Raw genomic sequence first — 23,827 nt, 5'->3', positions numbered from 1 at the left:
GCAGCAGCAACAGGGTGGTTGAAAAGCCGGCGGCGGCGTTCCTCCTCGCAACCGTCCCTCCCGCTTCGCCTCCCCTCACTCTTCGCTTTCTCAGCCTTCCCTTTGCCACCCCGTCCTCCTCCCCAGCGCTCGCGAAGCAGCTGAGCCCGGGGGCGGGGGAAGGGGGCGCGTGCCGCCGGCGCGGGGGAGGGGCGGCGCGGCGCGCGCAGCGCCCAGGGCTCTCGGAGACCCGGGGGGCGCGTGCCGCGGCGTGAGGAGAGGCGCGGGGCGGTGCGACGGGGCCCCTCCCACTTGCAGCCTGGCGCGCGCCGGCCGGGCCGCACCGCTGCGGGCTCCGCGCGCGCGGGCCATGTCCGCCTTCTGCCTGGGCTTGGCTGGCCGCGCTTCAGCACCCGCCGAGCCGGACAGCGCCTGCTGCATGGAGCTGCCCGCCGCGGCCGCGGACGTAGTCGGGAATCCAGCCGCAGCCGCCGACGCCGCCCTTGTCTCCTTCCCCGGGGGCCCCGGGGAGCTGGAACTGGCGTTAGAGGAGGAGCTGGCGCTGCTGGCGGCCGGGGAACGGCCGTCCGACCCCGGAGAGCATCCTCAGGCCGAGCCCGGGCCTCCAGCCGAGGGGCCCGAACTGCAGCCGCCGCCCGCCCAGGATCCCGAGCTGCTGTCGGTGATCCGGCAGAAGGAGAAGGATCTGGTCTTGGCGGCCCGACTGGGCAAGGCACTGCTCGAGAGGAACCAGGACATGAGCCGGCAGTACGAGCAGATGCACAAGGAGCTGACAGATAAGCTGGAGGTGAGGACGTCCCTCCTGGGATGGGTGGGAAGCGGGGGGTGGGGGGGAACCCAGGCACCTGCCTGCCGGCCCTCAGTAGCTTCGGGAGCCACTCACCCACCCCACCCCACCCCACCCCACCCCACCCCATCCCACCTCTTTCTTGCTCATCCTCCCTCACAGAAAACCACCTGGAAGCGGGGTAGCATGGAGGGTTTTGGATTATCAGACGAGGGCATTCATTGAACCCACCTGGCTTTCCCACCCTACTCACAGCAAACGGGTCTATGCACGGCTCCAAACACTGTGGGCCGTTCTGTATACGTACTGTACACAGCATCTAAAATAGAGTTTACAGTATGACTAATTTATACAGCACTGAGGTGATGTCTGCACACAGAGAAATTAGAAAGTCGCGAAGCATTTAAAATGTGCTCCATGTTTTCAGAGAAGTAGTTAATCGCTAATCAGGGTGTTAGCCTAAAGCTTTTCAGCTTTGGAGTTAAGGCCTCCAGATGCCCTTGTCTTAACTTCCCGGCAGCTCAGAGTTATGGGAAACAAGTGCCCCTAAAGGAGCTTTATATAGCCTTCAAATAGTTAAGGATTAGGAAGTATGATTCCATTGCAGAAATCAGGTGAGCCTGGGCTCCGCATGTGACCACTGGTTGTGGATTTGATTTGGACCTCAGTATTTACATGTATTTAAACAGTACTTTTCTGTTTCTGTTCTGGGTCTCACACATGCAATTGGATGGCCAAATGCAACCTGTGAGAACCATACAACTTTAACCGTTGTTATAAATACCCCTTAAAGTATCTGTAAGATTTCTGCCACTTCTCTGGACCAAAGTCTTTTGCAGCTATGCCTGTTTGTTTTCTTGACCTTAACTAGAAAAGGGCCTTGAAAGTGGTACCGGTTGCCACCATTTATAAAAATTAGATATTTTTTTTTTAAAGTGGGGGTAGGGGAGGTGCATCTATGGCAGTGGGGATGAGCTTATCCTTTTCTGCTTGTGCATTTACTGTTGTTACCCAGTTTGGTTGCAGCCAGTTCTTTTTATTCTTAGTTAGAAGAGAATAGTACAACCCTGAATGAGGTCTGAAATTGACCATAGTCTGGTTCCATATCACTGCTGCGGGTCAGACAGTCAGAATGTAGATTCAGAAACTTTTCTATAATAAGAAGTGTGTCTGTATTCCAACGACATATCAAAAGTAAATCAGGGAGGAAAAAAAGGAAACCACTGTAACCCTGTAGTTCAGTTGGCCTCTTAACTAGGTCTGCCAGTCGATGAACTCCTGAGATACCTCTCTGAAAAGTGGTTTGTGAAACCTATAGGTAGACTGCCAAAAAGCAACCCAGTGAATTGAATTGTTTAATTTTCACTTGAAGTAGACGTCTAGGAATAAAAGGGTGTCTTTTTTTTTTAAGAGATTTGATTACAGGCTCTATATACAAGTACTACTGCAGAGATTTATGCTTGTGATTTGAAATTCCTTCAGTGAGGGACTTGATTAAAGAGACAGCTAACTTGAAAGGAACATCATATCAGTCAGTTTGATTAGTGATAGATTTCAGGGTGATCCTGAGTGTGCAGTTATACACATCCTGCTTTCCATTTGGAACCTTTATACATGTCTTCAACAAAGGAAAAAGATATTCAAATTCTGTAACAAGAAAGGTTCTATTGTAGAAGAATAAATTACATTTGACTTTTTGCTGTTGACTTGATAGACAGTAATAAAATAGTTTAAAACTCTTATTAAATTATTTAAAAAAATCTTCACTCCTCTCAGGTCAGCATATGAACTCTAGTGTTAAAAGTTTATTTTTAATTTCTTGAAGTTGGTTGCACAACAGTATGAATGTACTTAGCACTACTAAACCAACAGTACACTTAAAAATGGTTAATATGGTAAATTTTATGTTATGTATGCCTTACCACAATTTGAAAAATAACATTTTTAAAAAGTGAAATATTGATCACTAATCAATATTAATGAGTGATGAGGGGGTTCAGTTATACAATTTCTTCTAGGTATATCTGAAAATTATCATTAAAAATTTTTAGTTTTTTTTTTTAAAGTACACTTAAAATCAAGGTATTGTCGTTAGTTTCTTGTTAATTCTTTTAGTATTAATATGAGAGTGACAAATCTCATTAACAGGGGACTATTTCATTTGATACCTGCAAGTGAATTTTCCCTTGCAAATTACATCTGTAAGTATATTTTTTAAGCAGCTTAGATTTTAGAATGTCTGCTTGGACAAATTCTTTCTAAAGTTTAATACAGCCACTCTGGTAGATTTTCAATTAAATTCAACATTTAGGAGTAGAGAACCAGCCATTACTTTAAAAAACATTTGTAATTTTCTACAAACTATCAGACAGTGGAGTCAAACACATTTTCTCATGGGTTAGTTTGAAAGATAAACACGAGTGGACTCTGAGAGAATGTTGGTTTGACTATTAAATAATGAGACTGGTTTTGTTTTAGTCCCATCTGCTTACTTACTACTTCAAAATTGGCACCTTTCTAATTTCAGAACCAACTCATTTTCAAGATCTTTTCTACTTATTCATTAGCTATTACTGACTACCTCTCCAGTTCTGTGCGCCAAACCCAAGATTGTGTTTTGTCATTTAAAACGTAAAGTACTAGATCTTACACTGCTCTCTCATTAAAGGCACACTCTTTAAAGTCTTTAAAGGTTAACATAGAAGTTTTTTAGTTAGGCATCTCTTAGGGTTAAAATGAAGATTCAATTTAATTTGAGAGATTGTAAGGTTTTGGTCATTTTTTTCCACCCTTAAATTGACTATCCTGTATTTTATTCATTCCCTGAATCAGATTTTCACATGCTTAATTTTTTAATATAAATTTATTTATTTGTTTATTTTTGGCTGCATCGTTTATTTCGTTGCTGCGCTCGTGCTTTCTCTAGTTGCAGTGAGCGGGGGCTACTCTTCGATGTGGTGCGCAGGCTTCTCATTGCAGTGGCTTCTCTTGTTGCAGAGCACGGGCTAGTTGTGGCTTGCGGGCTCTAGAGCACAGGCTTAGTAGTTGTGGCGCACGGGCTTCGTTGCTCCGCGGCATGTGGGATCTTCCCGGATCAGGGATCGAACCCATGTTTCCTGCATTGGCAGGTGGATTCTTAACCACCGTGCCACCAGGGAAGTCCCTCATATGCTTAATTTTTTTTTAATGCCTTTAGATATTTTATTTCTTCTGCATCTACGGTTAGCCCTTTTGCTTTTAAAACATATCCAGCCAGGTCCTTAGTAGTTTCTTTTTTTTTCCCCAGAATATGAACTAAGACAGTAACTTGGGTTTATACACTTTTTTCTTTAGAGATTAAATCGTTGTCTAGTTTTTTAAAAATATGTTTTTAAAGTCCAGGATTCTCTTTTTTTCCCATTTTAGCTGAGAGTGAATTATCTCTTACTGCAGAGGTAATCTCTTTCCTCAATTACATTTTCTTCCCCCTTCCCTAGGCCAATTCTAATGATTCTAGCACTTTTTTTTTTTTTAAGAGGCAAAACAAGTAAGGTAAAAATGATTCATAATTGGGTAGTACATTTAGGTGAGCAAACGCAGGGGTCCTTATTTGCATTCAGTGCTTGGTCCACTTAAAAAATAGTATTTTTCTTTGTATTTTTTAAGAACCATATCCTGGACTTAGGAGAATAGTACTGCCTTTTTGGTTCTTTGCAGAAATCCATTTCTGTAACAACCAATTTTAGGTGGGCTAATGATATTAACTTTTGTTTTTTCAGAGTTTTAAATAAACTGTTTTTTAGAATGGTTTTAGTTTTACAGAAATATTGGAAAGATGGTACAGAGAGTTTCCATATGCCTGCCCCCAGTTCCTCTATTATTAACATCTTACATTAGCATGGTATACTTGCCATAATTAGTGAACCAATACTCATGCATTATTGTTAGCTAATATCCTTAGTTTATTCAGATTTCTTTAGCCTTTGCCAAATGTCTTTTTCTGTTCCAGGATACCACCTTACATTTAGTTTGTGTATCTTCTTAGTCTCCTCTTTCCTGTAACACTTCCTTAGACTTTCCTTGTTTTTGATGACCTTGATAGTTTTGACATTAACTTTTTTCTTTTTTTATTGAGATATAATTGACATACATCATTATATTAGTTTCAGCTGTAGATATTAACCTTTTAAAATACCACATAACCCCAAGAAGCAGGGAATAGCATGGGCAGAGCCTGACCTCCACACTTGCTGATACTCTGCCTAGAGTTTACTCTAGGTTAATTTAGCACTTACTTGAAAGTATAATCCTAGGAGAAACCTTTCTTTTCTCAAAGTAGACAAAAGGCTAAATTCTGTATGTTCTTTAATAGGAAAGTCTTGATTTTTTTAATTAAAGTATTGGGAAACCTGAATTAGGAAGTTTGTCACGTGTGCAAAGAAATGCAAGGACAGAAGAGACTGATCAGCACCACCTGTCCTCAACCCTGCCCCACCCCCCGCAAGTGGATTAGATTGTTTTAGTTGCTTGGTTGGGCTGTTCACTAACAGCTGTTTGCTGAATATTTTTAAGTCTCTCTGTTCTTTTAGAACACAAACCTAATTTATCTGGCCTCTCAGTAACACTGTGATTACTGAGTTCTTGCTGTTTCCTTCTGCTCAATCTTTTCCATTTTGGAAAAACTCAATAAAACCAAGTATCACAATTTTAGGCTGGTAATTACCATTTACTTCTGCATTTCATCTTTCTGAAGTTTGTATAGTGACTAAAACATTCTCATTTTTGGAAGTCTAGCAAAGTGAGGGAAGCGTAGAGCAGAAAATTTTCATGCTGAGGAGTACAAGTCCCTCTCTTGTCATTCCTTTTCCCCTGTGCTCCAAACTGAGGCTGTATAAAGTATAACTATAATTTGACTTTTTCAACAAGTATACCAGAGTGGCTATATCAAAATTAATTATTCCCTTGAAGTGGTCAACTTTGGAGGCTATACACTTATTTCAGTGAAAACTGCCTTTGCTGATGTTCTCAGAATTTTAATTTTTCTGACTGCTCTGTCATGGTAAGTTTGCATCTTTTGGGGGTAAATTAGACTTTCAGAAACATTTACAAGTCACTCAGAGCAAATCAGGGGAATAAAATGGCAGGATGAAATGAGATAATCTCTTTTTAGACACATCTCAGATGTGAAGTAATGGGACTGATTTTCTTGTATAACTATGCACTGGCCCTTAAAGCTTTCCAAAAGAGGCATTCCAAAAAACATTCGAAAGATGAGAACTTGGGTAGAATAAGAGTGTAGGTTCCCAAGGTGAAAAGATGTTTGAGTACTCTGAAGGTGAGGATTCAAATGCTCATCTTTGCTTGTTGAGACAATCTCAGTGCTTGATATCAACCTTCAGTGCATCAGAATTTCCAGTAGAACCTAGATAGATAGATAGATAGCCTGCCTAGGCCTCATCCCATTCTTAACTGAATCACATCTTTGGAATTAGTATTTAGGTGGATATATTTTGAACAATTATACCAGAGATTTTCTGACAGCAGCAAAAGTTGAGGACCATTGCTTTACATTTCATATATTCCCTGAGGTATAGTTTGGCTTTTTTGTACATACTATGCTTTTTAAGTAGGAGAACATACTTTCCTCTGAAAAGACAAATTTGTATTTATCTCACAGAAATAAAAAGATGTTCTTATTTCCTTCAATCCAAAAGATTTCTTTTCTGTCAAGCTGCTACTTCAAACCATCTGTACTTTTCCTGCATACCATTTGTCACGCTGTACAATTTAATACTTTTATCAACCTCTCCCACTAGAATGGAAACTCCATAAAGGTAAGGACCATTATGTCAGTGACTAGCCTATAACAGGCACTCAAGAATGAATGAAAAGATCAGAAATAAATATGCAAGGCTAGTAAGTCATGATTTAATAAAAGTGGGCCTGAATCTGAACTTGCCTTAATGATTTTGAAATACAGTGCTATATATAGCAGGAAATATTGAGTTGTGATTTAGAGCATTAAACAAAGTCAAGTGACTAAGACACAAATCCCAGCTCTCCCTTGAGCTTGTTATTGAATCTCTTATCTTCTGCTGCTTCATTTGTAAGAAAAAGTAGTTAATCTGAAGCATCTCTGGAGTTATTTCTAGCTCTGAAAATTCTGTGATTCTAAGTGCCTGCTATTATGCCAGGCATAATAGATGACAGCAAAAGAAATTTTCTTAAGGACTTATTTTAAGTTGTTTAAATGTATATTTCACCAATTAACAGATGATTTACTAAATTTCAAGTGAGTTCCTAAGTCTAGAACCCCCGTTCCTAAGGATAAGAGTAAACATTAAGTATTTTCAGTAGGAATGGCATTCTGTTTGTGAAATCAGCCTTCCCTACTCTGGAGGAAGGGAATATTTTTGCAGCTGTGAAATGGGCAACTTCTACGTGGCAGAGTGTTTTGTTGTGCTGACTGACTAGGAAAAAGAAGAGTGTGAAAAGAGAAAAAAAAATGAAAGTCTCTGGATTTTTTTTTAAATATTTATTTATTTATTTGGCTGCACCGGGTCTTCGTTGCCGCATGTGGGATCTTAGTTGTGGCATGTGGGGTCTTGTTGCCTGACCAGGGATTGAACCTGGGCCCCCTGCATTGGGAACGCGGAGTCTTAGCCACTGGACCACCAGGGAAGTCCCTGGAATTTTTAACGGTTTTAAAATCCTCTTCATTTTTCACCCAGCACTTAGAGCAAGAGAAACACGAACTAAGAAGACGATTTGAGAACCGAGAAGGGGAGTGGGAAGGGCGTGTGTCCGAGCTGGAGAGTGATGTGAAACAGCTTCAGGATGAGTTGGAGAGGCAGCAGGTTCATCTACGGGAAGCAGATCGAGAAAAAACACGGGCTGTCCAGGAATTATCAGAACAGAACCAAAGGTTATTGGATCAACTCAGCAGGGTGAGTCACAAGTTAAGAATTTATGGTATAAAATACTAAAAGTTGAAACAGAGTTTCTGTGTAATGTCAACCTTATATAAGGTAAGAGTAGTTCTGATTTTTGTTGCCTTTGGTATTGATATCAACAAATGAAGTATTTTTCACCTATAAAAATTTCAGTTGTGGTGAATGAGGTGTCAGGAGCAAAGACCCTTGCCTGCCATTAGTCAGCTGTGGGACTTTGGCAATCACTTAACTTGGGAATTTTCTCATTTTTAAAATGTAAGAGTTTGCTTAATGATTCGATGTTCCTTATATCTCTATAAGTCTATGATTCTTTTACCTAGAGAAAGTCTGTCACTGGTAAAATTATGTTAATGCATTTAGTTCAGATGTTAAATGGTGCTATCTTTAAACTGAAAAGCTTAGGGAAAATTTCTAGAGCAAATGATTTTCATTGGTACTACATTTGCAAATGTACATTCCTTCTTATTCTTTAAATATGAAGGGCGGTATGTGTATCTGTATATAAAATTTGTTCTCTTTATTTCCACATTAAGAAAAAGTTATTTATTTGTACCTTTATAGGGTGGTGTCATGGAAGTATTAATTAACCGAAGTCAAGATTGTAGAATCATTGCATAGAAGGAGTTTGAGGGCTGAGTAGGTGGAAATCTAATTTAAATACAGAACATACTTTTTAACAAATGCAGGAATGTTGTTTATGCCCTGGTCTCTAAAGCCACCTACTTTTGAAAATTAAGAGCTGGATTTACTATTGTACCTCAGACCTTCTTACGAGTTGAAAATAAAACGAGTTCAGTTACCAAAGGAAAAAGAACTACTCTGATAAAATCCCTAAGCACAAACGTTTGCAGGAGAGCACTGCCCTTGTCTGCATGGTTAGTGTTTGGTGCTTAGGTCTCTGGGAAAGGCTTAGCTAGGGCAGCATGTGAAGTTACTTCACTAGTTTGTGTCACAGTTGCTTCCCATGGGGACCCTGAGACTGGTCAAAACCTTCATGCCTCACAGGGAAGTATAAAGTAAATGCTACCACTAGAGAAATGGAGAGGAAGAAGGAGAGGTACGGAAGGAGTGAGTGGAACAGGGTATCTCGAGGGAGATTGGGGGCGGGGGCAGGGGAGAGACAGAAGGAGAGAGATGCCTAATAACTTGGAAAATAGCTAGTTGCAGGAGCTATCAGAATGTGAAGGTGAGAATTCAGGTGGTAGGTGGAGTTAAAGATCTTGCCTGCAGGTTTCTCATCTAGGGAATCAAATCACCATTTGACTGGCTAGAAAGGAAGAGCTGGACAGTTCTTCAAGAAGTCATAGGGCCAGCTCCGTAGCCTTTCTGACTCAGTTCTAAAACCTTTTTTAGCAACCGGGAAGGGAATCTCTATCCTTGTAAGATTTTATAGGGTTTTTTTTGGTTTTTAAAATAAATTTATTTATTTTTGGCTGCATTGGGTCTTCATTGCCTCGCGCGGGCTTTTCTCTAGTTGCAGCAAGCGGGGGCTACTCGGCGAGTGGGGGCTACTCTTCGTTGCGGTGCACGGGCTTCTCGTTGCGGTGGCTTCTCTTGTGGAGCACGGGCTTCAGTAGTGTGGCTTGCAGGCTCTAGAGTGCAGCCTCAGTAGTTGTGGCATACGGGCTTTGTTGCTCTGTGGCATGTGGGATCTTCCCAGACCAGGGCTCGAACCCACGTCCCCTGCATTGGGAGGCGGATTCTTAACCACTGAGCCACCAGGGAACTCTAAGATTTTATATGTTTTTGAGGCTTTATTCATTATTCATGAAAGATTAACCAAATAGGCCTGACCAGATTGAGTTATTTGTTCAAAAAAATTAATAATTATTCTGAACTAGTGTTTCTTATGGAGACTTACGAAAGGAATACAACAAACCAGAACAATTTAAGAGGAAATTATTTCTTGGGAGCTAAGTTCATGTTACAAAATAATGTGAGCAGAAGCCGACTCAACTCTGCTTTCTGATCTGGTGAAAGATAGGTGGCTGGAGAAAGCAAATATTAATATGACATAGCGAGAGCACTGAGCTTGGAATTTGGATGAATGTTGAATCTTGACTCTGCTTCTCATTAACTGGGTGACCTTGTTTGTGCTTCCTTTTCCTTATCTTTATTTTTTATTTAAAAAAAAATATTTATTTGGCTGCACCAGGTCTTTGTTGCAGCATGTGGGATCTTTAGTTGAGGCACGCGGGATCTTTAGTTGTGGCATGCGAATTCTTAGTTGTGGCATGCAAATTCTTAGTTGCGGCATGTGGGATCTAGTTCCCTGACCAGGGATCAAACCCAGGCCCCCTGCATTGGGAGCGTGGAGTCTTAGCCACTGGACCACCAGGGAAGTCCCCCTTTCCTTATCCTTATTTTTTTAAATTATTTTTTTAAATTTATTTTTGGCTGCGTTGGGTCTTCATTGCTGCACACGGACTTCCTCTAGTTGCAGTGAGCGGGGGCTACTCTTCGTTGCAGTGCACGGGCTTCTCATTGCGGTGGCTTCTCTTGTGGAGTACGGGCTCTAGCTGCGCGGGCTTCAGTAGTTGCAGCACACGGGCTCAGTAGATGCAGCATGTGGGCCCTAGAGCGTGGGGGCTTCAGTAGTTGTGCCTCGCAGGCTCTAGAGCGCAGGCTCGGTAGCTGTGGAACACGGCTTAGCTGCTCCACAGCATGTGGGATCTTCCCGGACCAGGGCTCGAACCCCTTTCCCCTGCATTGGCAGGCGATTCTTAACCACTGCACCACCAGGGAAGCCCCCTTTCTTTATCCTTAAAATGGAGGTTGGAGACTTCCCTGGTGGTGCAGTGGTTAAGAATCCGCCTGCCAATGCAGGGGACACGGGTTCGAGCCCTGGTCCGGGAAGATCCCACATTCCGCGGAGCAACTAAGCCCATGTGCCACAGCTATCGAGCTTGTGCTCTAGAGCCCGCGAGCCACAAGTACTGAAGCCCGTGCACCTAGAGCCCGTGCTCTGCAACAAGAGAAGCCACCGCAATGAGAAGGCTGCGCACCTCAACGAAGAGTAGCCCCCGCTCACCGCAACTATAGAAAGCCCATGCACAGCAGTGAAGACCCAATGCAGCCAAAAATAAATAAATAAAATAAATAAATTTTAAAAATAAATAAATAAAATTGAGGTAAAAATTTGTACCTTATGCAAGTACTGTTGAAATGAAAATGAGGTAATGTGTTTATGTTAAGCAGAATATGAAGTTAGTTAAGAATATGTTTCTGTGTTGATGGTTATTTTACTAAGGCAGTATCTTTATAGTTGAGGTTCCTCTGCCAAATTTCTCTGTAGAAAATACTGATAAGCTGTTCCCAAAGGAATATAGGAGGATAACATTTCCACTAGATCTAGATTCTTGTTATCCTCTCTGGCCTTGAATGTAGGGCCTTGGTGAGTTTTGTGGCTTTTTTTCCCTTTCTCTTTTTAAGCAGGCCAAGCCCCTTGGGTTTCCATCAGCAGGCAGTTTAGATTGCATTTTATTATCATTTTATTAACTGGGTATTCAGGAACTAGAGGAGTTGGGTACTTTGAAGTGAATTAAGATTCTCCTAGGACAAGTTAACAAGCAGCAAAAGTAGTAGGCCATGCTTTTCTAACAATGTATATAATGTGTTTTTATAAGCATGAAATGTATAATATCTAAAATGTAGTATATTTCTGTGATGCTTTTGTCCAAAGTATTTTTTATTGAAGTATAGTTGATTTATTTGTCCAAAGTATTTTTAAATGTATTTCCTTTGCTGCCATGGTTTTTTTGTTTTTGTTTTTAAATAACTGCTTTATTGAGATAGAATTCATATACCATAACATTTACTTTTTAAAAGTGTACATCACCACTATCTAATTATACAATAGAACATTTCACACCCCCCAAAAAAAGGAAGCTTGTACCCATTAGCAATCACTCCTCATTCCGCCTAACACCCTATCTGACACCCTGACCCCTGGCAACCACTAATCTACTTTTTGTCTCTATGGATTTGTGTGTTCTGGACATTTCATGTAAATAGAATCATACATATGTGAGTTTTTGTGACTGACTTCTTTCCCTTAGCATAATGTTTTCAAGGTTCATCCACATTGTAGCATATATCACTACTCCATTTTTATGGCTGAAGAATATTCCATTGTATGGATATAACACATTTTGCTTATTGATTCATTAATTGATGGACATTTGGGTTGTTTCCCCTTTTTGGCTTTTATGAATAAGACTGCCATACACATTCATGTTCAAGTGTTTGTGTGATCAGCGTTCTTTTCAGCTCTAAATTAGGATGCTATGAGCATATGTATCCCATGAGCTTCTGGATCCTCATTATGATGAAGGAAGGGATGGGTACTGTTGTAATTTTATAGCTGAGAAAACTTGAGGGACAGAAAGATATGTGACTTAATTAAGGCTCTTCCGGTTCAAGACTGATGAAGGTTCCTGTGCCTCAATTTCAAATTTCTGAGGCAGCAATTAAGGTCACAGACTTTGGAGCCCAGACAGCCCTGGGACCAGACACCGTCTCTGCTATTTACTAGCTAAGTGAGTATGGGAAAGTTTTTCCACTTTTTAAAATCGTAGTTTCCTCCTCTGTATAATGGAAACAATTACACTATTACTATTATCTGATGCTGTTATGAGGACCAAATGAGTTAATGTATGTAAAGCTCTAACCACAATGTCTAGCATACAGTGAGTGCTCAATAAATGGTAGCCATCATAATTATCATGTCCTCATCATGTAGATGAGATTTCTGCATCTTGTCCAATGTTGATTCTCTAATTTGAGAGAGTGGAAGAATCTGAAGTGTCCCCAGCACATATCGGCATGTAAAAATATTTTGTTTAGTAGTCAAATCTCTACTCAGAAATATTTGTGTAAAATTGACCCTCCTAGGAGTTGAGTCAGGTTTATTCTATAGTGCCAACACTGCTGCATATATCCTGGGGATACCCTTATCCCAGTTCATTTGCTCATTTGGACAAAATGCCCTCTAAATTCTCTTCTAGCTCCTAAATTTCTGTGAAACTCATTTTTGTGAAACTCAGGTTGACATATCTGGAGAGTATAATTCACTTTTTAATTTAGAAAGTCATACTATGATAGCATTGACAGTGGGGGTGTAGGACATGTTAAACACTTATCCTCCTAACTATATCAAAAGTAGAAAGAATACAGTGGGCCTTACTTTCAAGAGGAAAGGCGAGATATGGGCCATGCTTGTTGCCTAAGAAGAAGGATATATAAATGCTTAACATGGAGGTTTTGTGAGAATCCTTCTGATCATAAATATAACAGTGTTTTTAGCAGAAACTTCCAGAGCCCGCAGATGATTTTCTCCCCAACAGCAGCAGCTAAGATATCAGAGTTCTGATCGGTATTAGAGTCCTGAAGTGGTTATTCACTAATTTAAGCTACTACAGTTTGTAACACAGTTTAGGCACTATAGAAAGTTCTGTTTATATCCTTCACCTATTATTGGTGTGTAAGAGGTTTTTTTACACATTCTTGATGGTATTATATTTTCATTTTGTTTATGGACTCTTTTACCAAACAGAAGTGTGTTCTTTTAGTGAAGTCAAATTTATTAATCATTTCCTTTATGATTTGACTTTTGTGTTTTGCGTAAGCCTGTCCTCCAGGTCATGACGATATTTTCCTGTATTAATTATAATTATATTAATTATAAAAATTTAAGACTTGTTTTTTACATTTAGATCTTTAATCTGTCTAGAATTTATTTTTTACTATGATATGACATAGGAGTCCAGCTGTGTTTTCTATGTGATTTATTGTCTCAGCACTGTCTATATCCCCATGAATTTCTAATGCTGTGTGGATTTTTTAATGAAAAAAAATCCTAACATTTAGTCTTGATTGAAGAGCCAAGGTAACTTAAAATAAAAATTTTAGAGGGTTATATAAAACTGTATTATTTTGCTAGGGCTGTTGTAGCAAAGTACCACAGACTGAGTGGCTTAAACAACAGGAAATTATTGTCTCACAGTTCTGGGGGCTGGAGGTTCAAAATCAAGGTGTTGTAAATATTGTTTCCTTTTGAGGGCTACGAGGGAAGTATCCGCTCCAGGTTGCTCTCCTTGCCTTGTAATAGATGGCCGTCTTCCCCCTGTGTCTCCTCCCTCCTTGTATATCTGTCCCTGTTTCCAGATTTCTTCTCCTTATAAGAACACCGGTCATACTGGATTAGGGCCCAGCCTAATGACCTGTTTGGTTTTTTTTAATTTTTAATTAAATAGTTGTAAATAGTTGTAATTAAATAGTTGTATAGTTGATATACAATGTTGTGTTAGTTTCTGGTGTATAGCAAAGTGATTCAGTTATATATGCATATTCTTTTTCATATTCTCTTTCATTACAGTTTATTATAGGATAGTAAGTATAGTTTGCTATGCTGTGCAGTAGGAACTTGTTGTTTTATCTATTTTATATACAGTAGTCTGCATCTGCTAATCCTAAACTCCTAATTTATCCCTCCCCCACCCCCCCTTCCCCTTTGGTAATGGTAAGTTTGTTTCCCTGTGTGGTTCTGTTTCTGTTTCGTAAATAAGTTCATTTGTCTCATATTTTAGATTTCACATATAAGTTATATCATATGGTCTTTCTCTTTCTGACTTCACTTAGTATGATAATCTCTAGGTTCATCCACATTGCTACAAATGGTGTTATTTCATTCTTTTTTATGGCTGAGTAGTATTCCATCATGTATACACACCACATCTATTTTTTTTAATTGAAGTATGTTGAGCTACAATGTTGTGTTAGTTTCTGCTGTACAGCAAAGTGATTCAGTTATACGTATATATACATTCTTTTTTTATATTCTTTTCCATTATGGTTTATCATAAGATATTGAATATAGTTCCCTGTGCTATACAGTAGGACCTTGTTGTTTATCCATTCTATATATAAAAGCTTAACATCTGCTAACCCCAACCTCCCACTCCATCCCTTCCCCAACCCTGTCCCTCTTGGCAGCCACCAATCTCTTCTCTATGTCCGTGATTCTGTTTCTGTTTCATAGATAGGTTCATTTGTGTCATATTTTAGATTCCATGTGTAAGTGATATCATATGGGGTTTGTCTTTCTGACTCACTTAACTTAGTATGATAATCTGTAGTTGCATCCATGTTGCTGCAAATGGCATTATTTTGTTCTGTTTTATGGCCAAGTAGTATTTCCTTGTATATATGTACCACATCTTCTTTATCCATTCATCTGTCAGTGAACATTTAGGTTGTTACCATGTCTTGGCTATTGTGAACAGTGCTGCTATGAACATACGGGTGCATGTATCTTTTTGAATTATAGTTTTGTCTGGATATAGGCCCAGGAGTGAGATTGTTGGATCATATGGTAACTCTGTTTTTGGTTTTCTGAAGAATCTCCATACTGTTTTCCACAGTGGCTGCACCAACTTACATTCCCACCAGTAGTGTAGGAGGGTTTCCCTTTTCTCTTGTTATTTGTAGACTTTTTTTGTTGTTATTTGTAGACTTTTTGATAATAGCCATTCTGACTGGTGTGAGGTGGTACCTCATTGTAGTTTTGATGTGCATTTCTGTAATAATTAGCAATTTGAGCATCTTTTCATGTGCCTATTGGCCATCTGTATATCTTCTTTGGAGAAGTGTCTATTTAGGTCTTCTGCCAATTTTTCGATTGGGTTTTTTTTTTGTTGAATTGTATGAGCAGTTTGCGTATTTTGGAAATTAAGCCCTTGTAATGACCTCTTTTTAATATGATTACCTCTGAAAAGACTCTATCTACAAGTAAGGTCACATTCTGAGGTATTGAGGTTTGGACTTCAACATATGAATTTCAACCCATAACAACCATTTTGGGATGTTTTTTTGCCAACAGGTTCAACTCTTGGATCTTAGTACTGTCCATGTGGGGGGTGTTCACAGTGGTGCCACTTTCCTTTCTTTTCTTTTTTTTTTTTTCTGGCTGCGTTGGGTCTTCATTGCTGCATGTGGGCTTTCTCTAGTTGTGGCAAGCAGGGGCTACTCTTCGTTGTGGTGCGAGGGCTTCTCATTGCGGTGGCTTCTCTTTTTGCGCAGCACGCGGCTTCATTAGTTGTCACTTGCAGGCTCAGTAGTTGTGGCTCGCGGGACCTAGAGCGCAGGCTCAGTAGTTGTGGCGCGCGGGCTTAGTTGCTCCACGGCATGTGGGATCTTCCCAGACCAGGGATTGAACCTGTGTCCCCTGCATTGGCAGGCAGATTCTTAACCACTGTGCCACCAGGGAAGTCCCTGGTGCCACTTTCTTTGTGAGTTGCATACACTCAATAACATATTTACTCACCAAAGATACTTATGCCTGTGACCATACAGCTAAGGTCTACCATGAGCAATGGGGAGAGATTTAGAACCTTTAATTTTATTCTTTGAAAAAGTCCCAGATTCACCTCCCTCCTGCTCTTCCTCTCATGACTAACTGGCATTCAGATCTTCTGTGTAGACTAATGAAACCTTTATTATTATTATTTTTTAGATCTTTTTTTTTTTTTTTTTTTCTGGCCACGCTGCGTAGCCTGTGGGATCCTAGTTTCCTGACCAGGGATCGAACCCATGCCCCCTGCATTGGAAGTGCAGAGTCTTAACCACTGGATTGCCAGGGAAGTCCCTAGATCTTCCTTAATTCAACATTTGGCAAATACTTAACTGAGCAAGGCACAGGGGATATAGTGGGAAACACAAGACTTCTGTTGTGTGAAGCTAGTAGGAAGAAAGATTTAAATAACTAAACAAATCCACAAGATAATTATAGATTGTAATAGGTACTATAAAGGGTGATGTGATGGCAAATGACCAGAAAGAAGAGAGTGACTTAAGAAAGTATAGGTAGGGAAGGCTTCTCTGAGGAGGTGACATTTGAGATGAGACCTGCAGGTTGAGGAATCAGCCATAGAAGAGTCAGGGGAACAGGGTTCTTTGATGGATCCTGTTAGATTGTACACTCTCTGAAGTATACAGACCACATCTGTATTGTTTATCGTTATAAACAGGCAACTAGTAGAGTGGGCATTCAATAAAAGATTGTTGGTTGTTATTTTTTTTCTTGACTATCTAGGGTACTTAATAAAGAAATTAGAACTCTCTTTTTCTGAAGATTACACTACCCCTCCATGCACTCCATAGAAGAGCACTCTTGACTGTTTCAGACTCACTGTTATGCCATATGTGTGCTATGTGAAAACCAGTGGTCAAAGGAACCATGCATGTCAGCGCTGTGACGGGCAGGCTGTAGATAATGGTGACCCAGTTGCCTAGAAATCTAGTGTTGTCTTCATAGATACTCCTTCTGTAATTGCATGAAACCCCTGTCTTCCATGAATTGAGAAGAGTGACTATGGAATGGACAGAGCCTTTGTTGTGTATTGATGTAAAACCTGCAAGTACTTTGGTGTTGTGCTGTGTCTCTCCGGTGGTCTGTAGGTTGGTCAGTTACTGAGTGACTGGCCCTGTAGTCCTCTGATCTTGCTGGTGGAGAGGGAAATGGGCATTTTCGCTTTTAGCAAAAAGTTCTCTTGGGGAGTTCCATGGTTGCCTAGTGGTTAGGGTTCTGGGCTTTCACTGCTGCAGACCAGGTTCAATCCCTGGTTGGGGACCTGAGATCCTGCAAGCTGTGTGGCGCAGCCAAAAAAAAAAAAAAAAAGTTCTCTTGTCTCATGGGATGGTTGGCCATTATTTGGGTATCATTATGGCTTTCCCTCCTTTGCTGGGGGCATATAATCTGGACAAAACTGTCTCCAACTGTCTGTCATCTATTCTTAGAACCCCAAATTGTCCAAAGTATGAAGAAGGAGGCAGTCAGAGGTTTCCTTTGGAAAGCTGTATAGTGAGCGCTCTTGAACGGAGCCTCATCGAGGATGTATAGTTGCTCAGAGTACAGCCCTGGATGTAAAACTCTTGAGAATTCACTTTAGAGACCATTTTTCCCCTTCTTATTATTGTTTTAGTACTGTGCTATATTCTTTTACTTTTTATTTTCCCAGGGCCCTCCCTGTGAGTTCTTTCCCCCTTCTTTGCAGCTCTACAAGTGTCTCTAACAAACCTCTCCCTGGTTCGTTACATCCAGAATTGTGGTCATATGCCTAGTCACTATGGCTTTGGGTTACTATCTAATTGTGCCAATAGGAGAAGCAGTATTTGGGGCAATATGCAAGAAGGACTGTTCCAAAGGCTGCGTGAAGCCAAAAAAAGGTTGTTACTGTAGAATCAGAGATAGGGAAGGAGATAAAAAGAATTCAACAGGAAGTTAGGCCTAGGTCCAAGGCCAGGAGAAACCAAAGCCTGCATTTTTAAACTTGAAGGGCTTAGGCCAAGAAATACCTGGAGGAATAATCTGAAGATTGGTGATGGAGAAGTTGAAATGAAGGAACAAAGATTCACTTGTAGCTCAGGTGAAACCAGGCAGTTTGAAATCTACGTCTGCGAAAGCCTGGCACTCAGTAGGGTATTCTTTTTGTGAAACTTGGTTTTTCTGTCTGGGAGAGGGGTGGCTTCTTAAGAAACTAAGCCTTATTGAATATCCCTTAGTAGATATTCAGGAATTTCAATTTTGCCTCTGCCTTAAATTTCTACTTACAGGTTTTTAAATTAAGAAAATATGTGTATACATTGTTTTTTTCCAACGGCAAAAATAGTTCATGTTCATGGTAAAATGAAATTCAGACAGTACAGAAATGTTTGATGTAAACAGTGAAAATTCTTGATTCTCCATCAAAGAAAGTGCTAATGACAGTTTAGTGTTAATTCTTTTGTATTTTTACATACACGCACACACACACACACACACACACACACACACTCATGTGCATAATTTTTCTATTTATATTTGCTTTTTTCTCAAATAGAATGGTTTTGTTAACTTTTTTTACTTAGTAGATCTTAACTTTTTTTCATATTTTTAATGTTTGAATATCGTATTGCTTGTACATATGGATGTACCATAATTAGTGTAACCATTTCCTATTGAAGAGCATGTGCACTGGTTCCAGTATTTTACTGTTACAAACACTGTTGCAGTGAACATCCTTGTTCATATATCTTTGCACTCATATTATCACTTGTCTATGATGGGTTCCTGGAAGTGGGATGTCTAGGTCAAAAGATATGTACGTTTAAGATTTTAATAGATATTACCATATTGCCCTCCAAAAATGTTTCAGTAGTCTGTACTCACCCTAACATTTATCTTTGTTAAGGCTGAAGAACCTATCATTCTGCATGAATATGTAGTAAAATTATAACGAAAACTGAGGTGTTTTTCATCACAAAAGTCAGGATACTGGTTCCCTGAGGAGTGAGGTGGGGAGGAGGAGTGGGAGAGGATGTTTGTCATCATGGAATGGTGCTAGGGGAGGAGGCTTCTGGTATGTTCTACTTCTTGACTTTGGTGATAATTACATGGGTGTTTATTTTACAATTATTTGTTAAACAGTACATATGTGTTTTATGTATTTGTCTTTATATGTGTTATATTTTGCAATAAAAAGAAAAAACCAGGCTAAAATGTGAAGGGTTGACAAACTATGGCCCACAGACCAAATTCAGCTGTTGCCTATTTTTGTAATTAAGGTTTTATTGGAATGCAGCCACACCCATTTATTTTCATACTGTCTGTGGCTGCTTTCATGCTACGATGGCAGAGTTGAGAAGTTGTGACAGACACTGTATGGCCCTTTAAGAACAAAGTTTGCCAACCTCTGCCGTATGTAATTGAGCTAGAATAAATTAAAAGTTAGATGGAGAGGAGCTTCCCTGATGGCACAGTGGTTAAGAACCTGCCTGCCAACGCAGGGGACGTGGGTTTGAGCCCTGGTCCAGGAAGATCCCACATGCTGCAGAGCAACTAAGCCCATGTGCCACAGCTACTGAGCCTGCTCTCTAGAGCCCGTGAGCCACAACTACTGAGCCCGTGTGCCACAACTACTGAAGCCTGTGCACCTAGAGCCTGTGCTCCACAGAGAAGCCACCTCAATGAGAAGCCCGCGCACCTCAACGAAGAGTAGCCCCCACTCGCGGCAACTAGAGAAAGCCCACGCACAGCAACAAAGACCCAATGCAACCAAAAATAAATTAAAAAAAAAAGTTAGATGGAGATATCCAATTATGCTATTATTTATTTATTTATTTATTTATTTATTTTGTGGTATGCGGGCCTCCCTCTGCTGTGGCCTCTCCCGTTGCGGAGCACAGGCTCCGGACGCGCAGGCTCAGCGGCCATGGCTCACGGGCCCAGCCGCTCCGCGGCATGCGGGATCCTCCCAGACCGGGGCGCGAGCCCGGTTCCCCTGCATCGGCAGGCGGACGCGCAACCACTGCGCCACCAGGGAACCCCGCTATAATTTATTTTTAATCAGAAAAAATACTCTAAGCAATTGTGTATTTATAATCATAATAGTTGCAAGTATACCCTATAATATGATAAATAAAAACTAAAACATTGTCATATAAAAAAAGAAAAAATCACTCATTTAACCAGTATTAATAATGTGCATCTACTATGTATGATGGCACTCTTCTGGGTAACAGAGAATTCAGTGAACAAGATAAATTTCCTGTCCTAAAATAATGCAGGAGGTTGACAGTAAAGAAGAAAATACAGGTCTGTATCCCCAGGGTGAGCACCAGTTGCCTCCTGCCTCTCCAGGAGACTCTCCCATATCGGGGTTCAATGTGTGGACCAGAACCCAGTGTGTAGATCCAACATTCTCTGATGTTGAAGGAGATTTTGGTACAAGGCAGCTCTAACTCACTTTCACCCTAATTGAATTAATTATTAAAGTTGATTCAGCTTTAAAAAACAAAAAAAAAGGAAAGTACATAAAAACTACAAATCAGGTAGTGATAAATAGCTAGGAGTAAAATAAAGCCAGGTAAGGGGGAGAAAGTGGTGGCTGTGGGGACAGTTCAATTTTTGATAGAGTTGTCAGGAAAGAATCTTTGAAGAGGTGAAGTTTGAGGAGACACCTGATAGAAGAGCATTCCAAACAAAGAGAACAGCCTTTAAAAGCCTAGGAATGAATGGAAAGCAGGCTGATGTGACCAGGGTGCAGTCGGCTTAGGAAGAGCGTAGGAGATGAGGTCAAAGGGAAGTAGTCAGTGGTCAGATGATGTAGGGCCTTTCCCGCCATGATACAGATTAGGGGTTTTATTTAGTGTGCTTCAAAGCCAGTGATGGGTTTTTGGCAGGGGAGCATCATGACCCGATTGTAACTGTTTTTAAAAGATTACTCCAGGGGCTTCCCTGGTGGCGCAGTGGTTAAGAATCCGCCTGCCAGTGCAGGGGACATGGGTTCGAGCCCTGATCCAGGAAGATCCCACATGCCGTGGAGCAGCTAAGCCCGTGCGCCACAACTATTGAGCCTGCGCTCTAGAGCCCGCGAGCCACAACTACTGAGCCTACGTGCTACAACTACTGAAGCCCACGCTCCTCAACAAGAGAAGCCACATCAATGAGAAGCCCGCACACCGCAATGAAGAGCAGCCCCTGCTCACTGCAACTAGAGAAAGCCCGTGTGCAGCAATGAAGACCCAAGGCAGATTACTCTAGCTATCTCAGGAGAATGGATTATAGGGGCCAGGGTGCAAGCATAGAGGTTAGGGAAGAAGCCACTCGCAAGTGGAGATTTGGCGGTAGCTTTGATTATAGAGGTGGTGAGAAGGGTTCGATGAGGTGTATGTTTTGAAGGTATAATAGAACCAACCAGGACTTTTTAATGGAATGGATGGATGTGAGAAAGGGAGTTAAGGAAAGAATAATAAGAAATGACTCCTAGATTTTTGTCTTGAGCTACTGAAGGAATGGTGGCATCATTAACTTGAGAGACCAAAGACTAGAGGAGAGGGGTAGGTTGGCATATAAAATCGAATAATTATTTTTGGACTAAGTTTGAGCTACCCTTTAAACATCCATGTTAGTTTCACATAAGTAGAACAATGAGAATTCTGTTGTATTGAGGTGAAATATTGAGTTAAATTTCCCACAGCCATCTGAGCTCTCTCAGTGCCTGAAACTCTGTTTTACCGTCTTCTGTTTGTTGTCAGCAGGAATTTATTTAGAGTGACTGAAGCTGTATTCAGATGAATACCCCTCCCCCAACCCCGACTTCTACCCTCTGTGATCCCCCCTCCTTCTCATTTGTCCCCCACACTCTCAGCTCCCAGAAGAGCCCCTCTTCTGAGCTGGTGTCTGTGGGATGACATTAGTAGGAGGACATTGGTGCACACAGGTGCTTTATTTCCTGCCTGTTCGGAGCTGTATTCCTCAGTCTTCCTCTAATGTCTTATCCACACACAAAGAAGATAGGATGCATACTAGCTGGAGCTAATCTTCTCTGAAAAGACTAATTTTCCCCTGAAGAGTAAACAGATCCCTGTTCTTTAAACAGCTCATTTGGGATTAGCAGCCCTGCATCCATATACTTCTTGAAGCAGATTTCTCCCAGGTTTCTTTCTCAAAGTTAAAGGCTTTAAAATCATGACCATTAGTGTCATGGTTGCTCTGCCTGGTGACACACAACCATCCTTGTTTCTAGAACACTTTACAGTGAACAACAACAGCTGAGCTGTTCATCAAAAGTAGTTTTAATTGCTGAATGGGCTTTTGTTTCTTTTGGGGGCGGGGGCTGTATTTTACTTCTTAAAGTCTGTTTCATTTACAGGTGTTGTGTTGTAGAAAAAAGACATGGCAGTTTTTAGTCAGCTTATCCTTGAAAGAAGTTTTGAAGACAAAATTATTTCCCAACCAAATAACAGTAATTTAAATTTCCAAAAGGACACATACGGGACCTCCTCTAATCTCATTACCACTGGAACTGGTAGTAATTATTCTTTATTTGACAGATGAGGAAACTGAGCATCAGAAGTTTAGTGACATTTGCTCAAGGCTTTGCACTGGTTACAGGTTTCAGGATTGGTTTTTGTACCTTTTCAAGGAGGGGTAGTCAGACAGAAACAAAAACCTCCTCACATGTATTTCCATCTTATTGTCTTGCTTTTTAGTTGATATTTGCTGGATGTTATTGTGTTGGATGGCCCTTAACTTCAGAGTCACTGAGTAAAATGCATCCAAAGGCTTGGGGTCCACTTTTAGCAGCTTCTGTTTGTTATATCAAGGGTGTGCTGCAAGAGTTGAGAAGATTTGTTGAGAGGCTCATTTCAGCTAGAAGAGAAAACGGGTTTTTGCATATAGGAGCTCTCCTCTGTGAAGACAACATTTTCAGCTTTTTCCAGATTGGTACTAATGCTAATGAGTAGGTTAAACACATTAGGGTGGTAATTGCTTGTTCTTCAGCATACGGGTGTTTTTTTGGTAGATTCATGTCTTGATTATTTGAACCTGCTCTTAATTATTTTCCCAGAGAGAGCCATTCCTGATTCAGGAGTCTTCAGGTTGGTTCTGTTAGTTACAACTATATCATGTTCTGATTATCTTTTTCAAAAGAGGAGAGCCTAGTTTTGATTTGCATTTCTCTAATGATTAGTAATGTTGAGCATTCTTTCATGTGTTTGTTGGCAATCTGTATATCTTCTTTGGAGAAATGTCTATTTAGGTCTTCTGTCCATTTTTGGATTGGATTGTTTGTTTTTTTGTTATTGAGCTGCATGAGTTGCTTATAAATTTTGGAGATTAATCCTTTGTCAGTTGCTTCATTTGCAACTGTTTTCTCCCATTCTGTCTTTTGGTCTTGTTTATGGTTTCCTTTGCTGTGCGAAAGCTTTTAAGTTTCATTAGGTCCCATTTGTTTATTTTTGTTTTTATTTCATTTCTCTAGGAGGTGGGTCAAAAAGGATCTTGCTGTGATTTATGTCATAGAGTGTTCTGCCTATGTTTTCCTCTAAGAGTTTGATAGTGTCTGGCCTTACATTTAGGTCTTTAACCCATTTTGAGTTTATTCTTGTGTGTGGTGTTAGGGAGTGTTCTAATTTCATACTTTTACATGTAGCTGTCCAGTTTTCCCAGCACCACTTATTGAAGAGGCTGTCTTTTCTCCACTGTATATCCTTCCCTCCTTTATCAAAGAAAAGGTGACCATATGTGTGTGGGTTTATCTCTGGGCTTTCTATCCTGTTCCACTGA

General features: G+C 40.6%; 1 protein-coding gene across 1 annotated transcript in view; it reads left to right on the top strand.

Annotated features, from left to right (window-relative positions):
- The first annotated feature begins 222 nt into the window (after positions 1 to 222).
- The window catches only part of LOC114484416 (BICD family-like cargo adapter 1), a 73,945-nt gene continuing 50,340 nt past the window's right edge, over positions 223 to 23,827 (top strand). The window contains exons 1-2 of the mRNA XM_055080712.1: positions 223 to 787; positions 7,498 to 7,713. Coding sequence (XP_054936687.1) covers positions 350 to 787; positions 7,498 to 7,713 — 654 coding nt within the window. The 5' untranslated portion in view covers positions 223 to 349. The remainder of the gene's footprint in view (positions 788 to 7,497; positions 7,714 to 23,827) is intronic.

The sequence above is a fragment of the Physeter macrocephalus genome, chromosome 19 (genome assembly GCF_002837175.3).
Source record: "Physeter macrocephalus isolate SW-GA chromosome 19, ASM283717v5, whole genome shotgun sequence".
Classification (NCBI taxonomy): domain Eukaryota; kingdom Metazoa; phylum Chordata; class Mammalia; order Artiodactyla; family Physeteridae; genus Physeter; species Physeter macrocephalus.
Note: the sequence above shows the minus strand (reverse complement) of the source record. Positions and strands in the feature narration are given on the sequence as shown.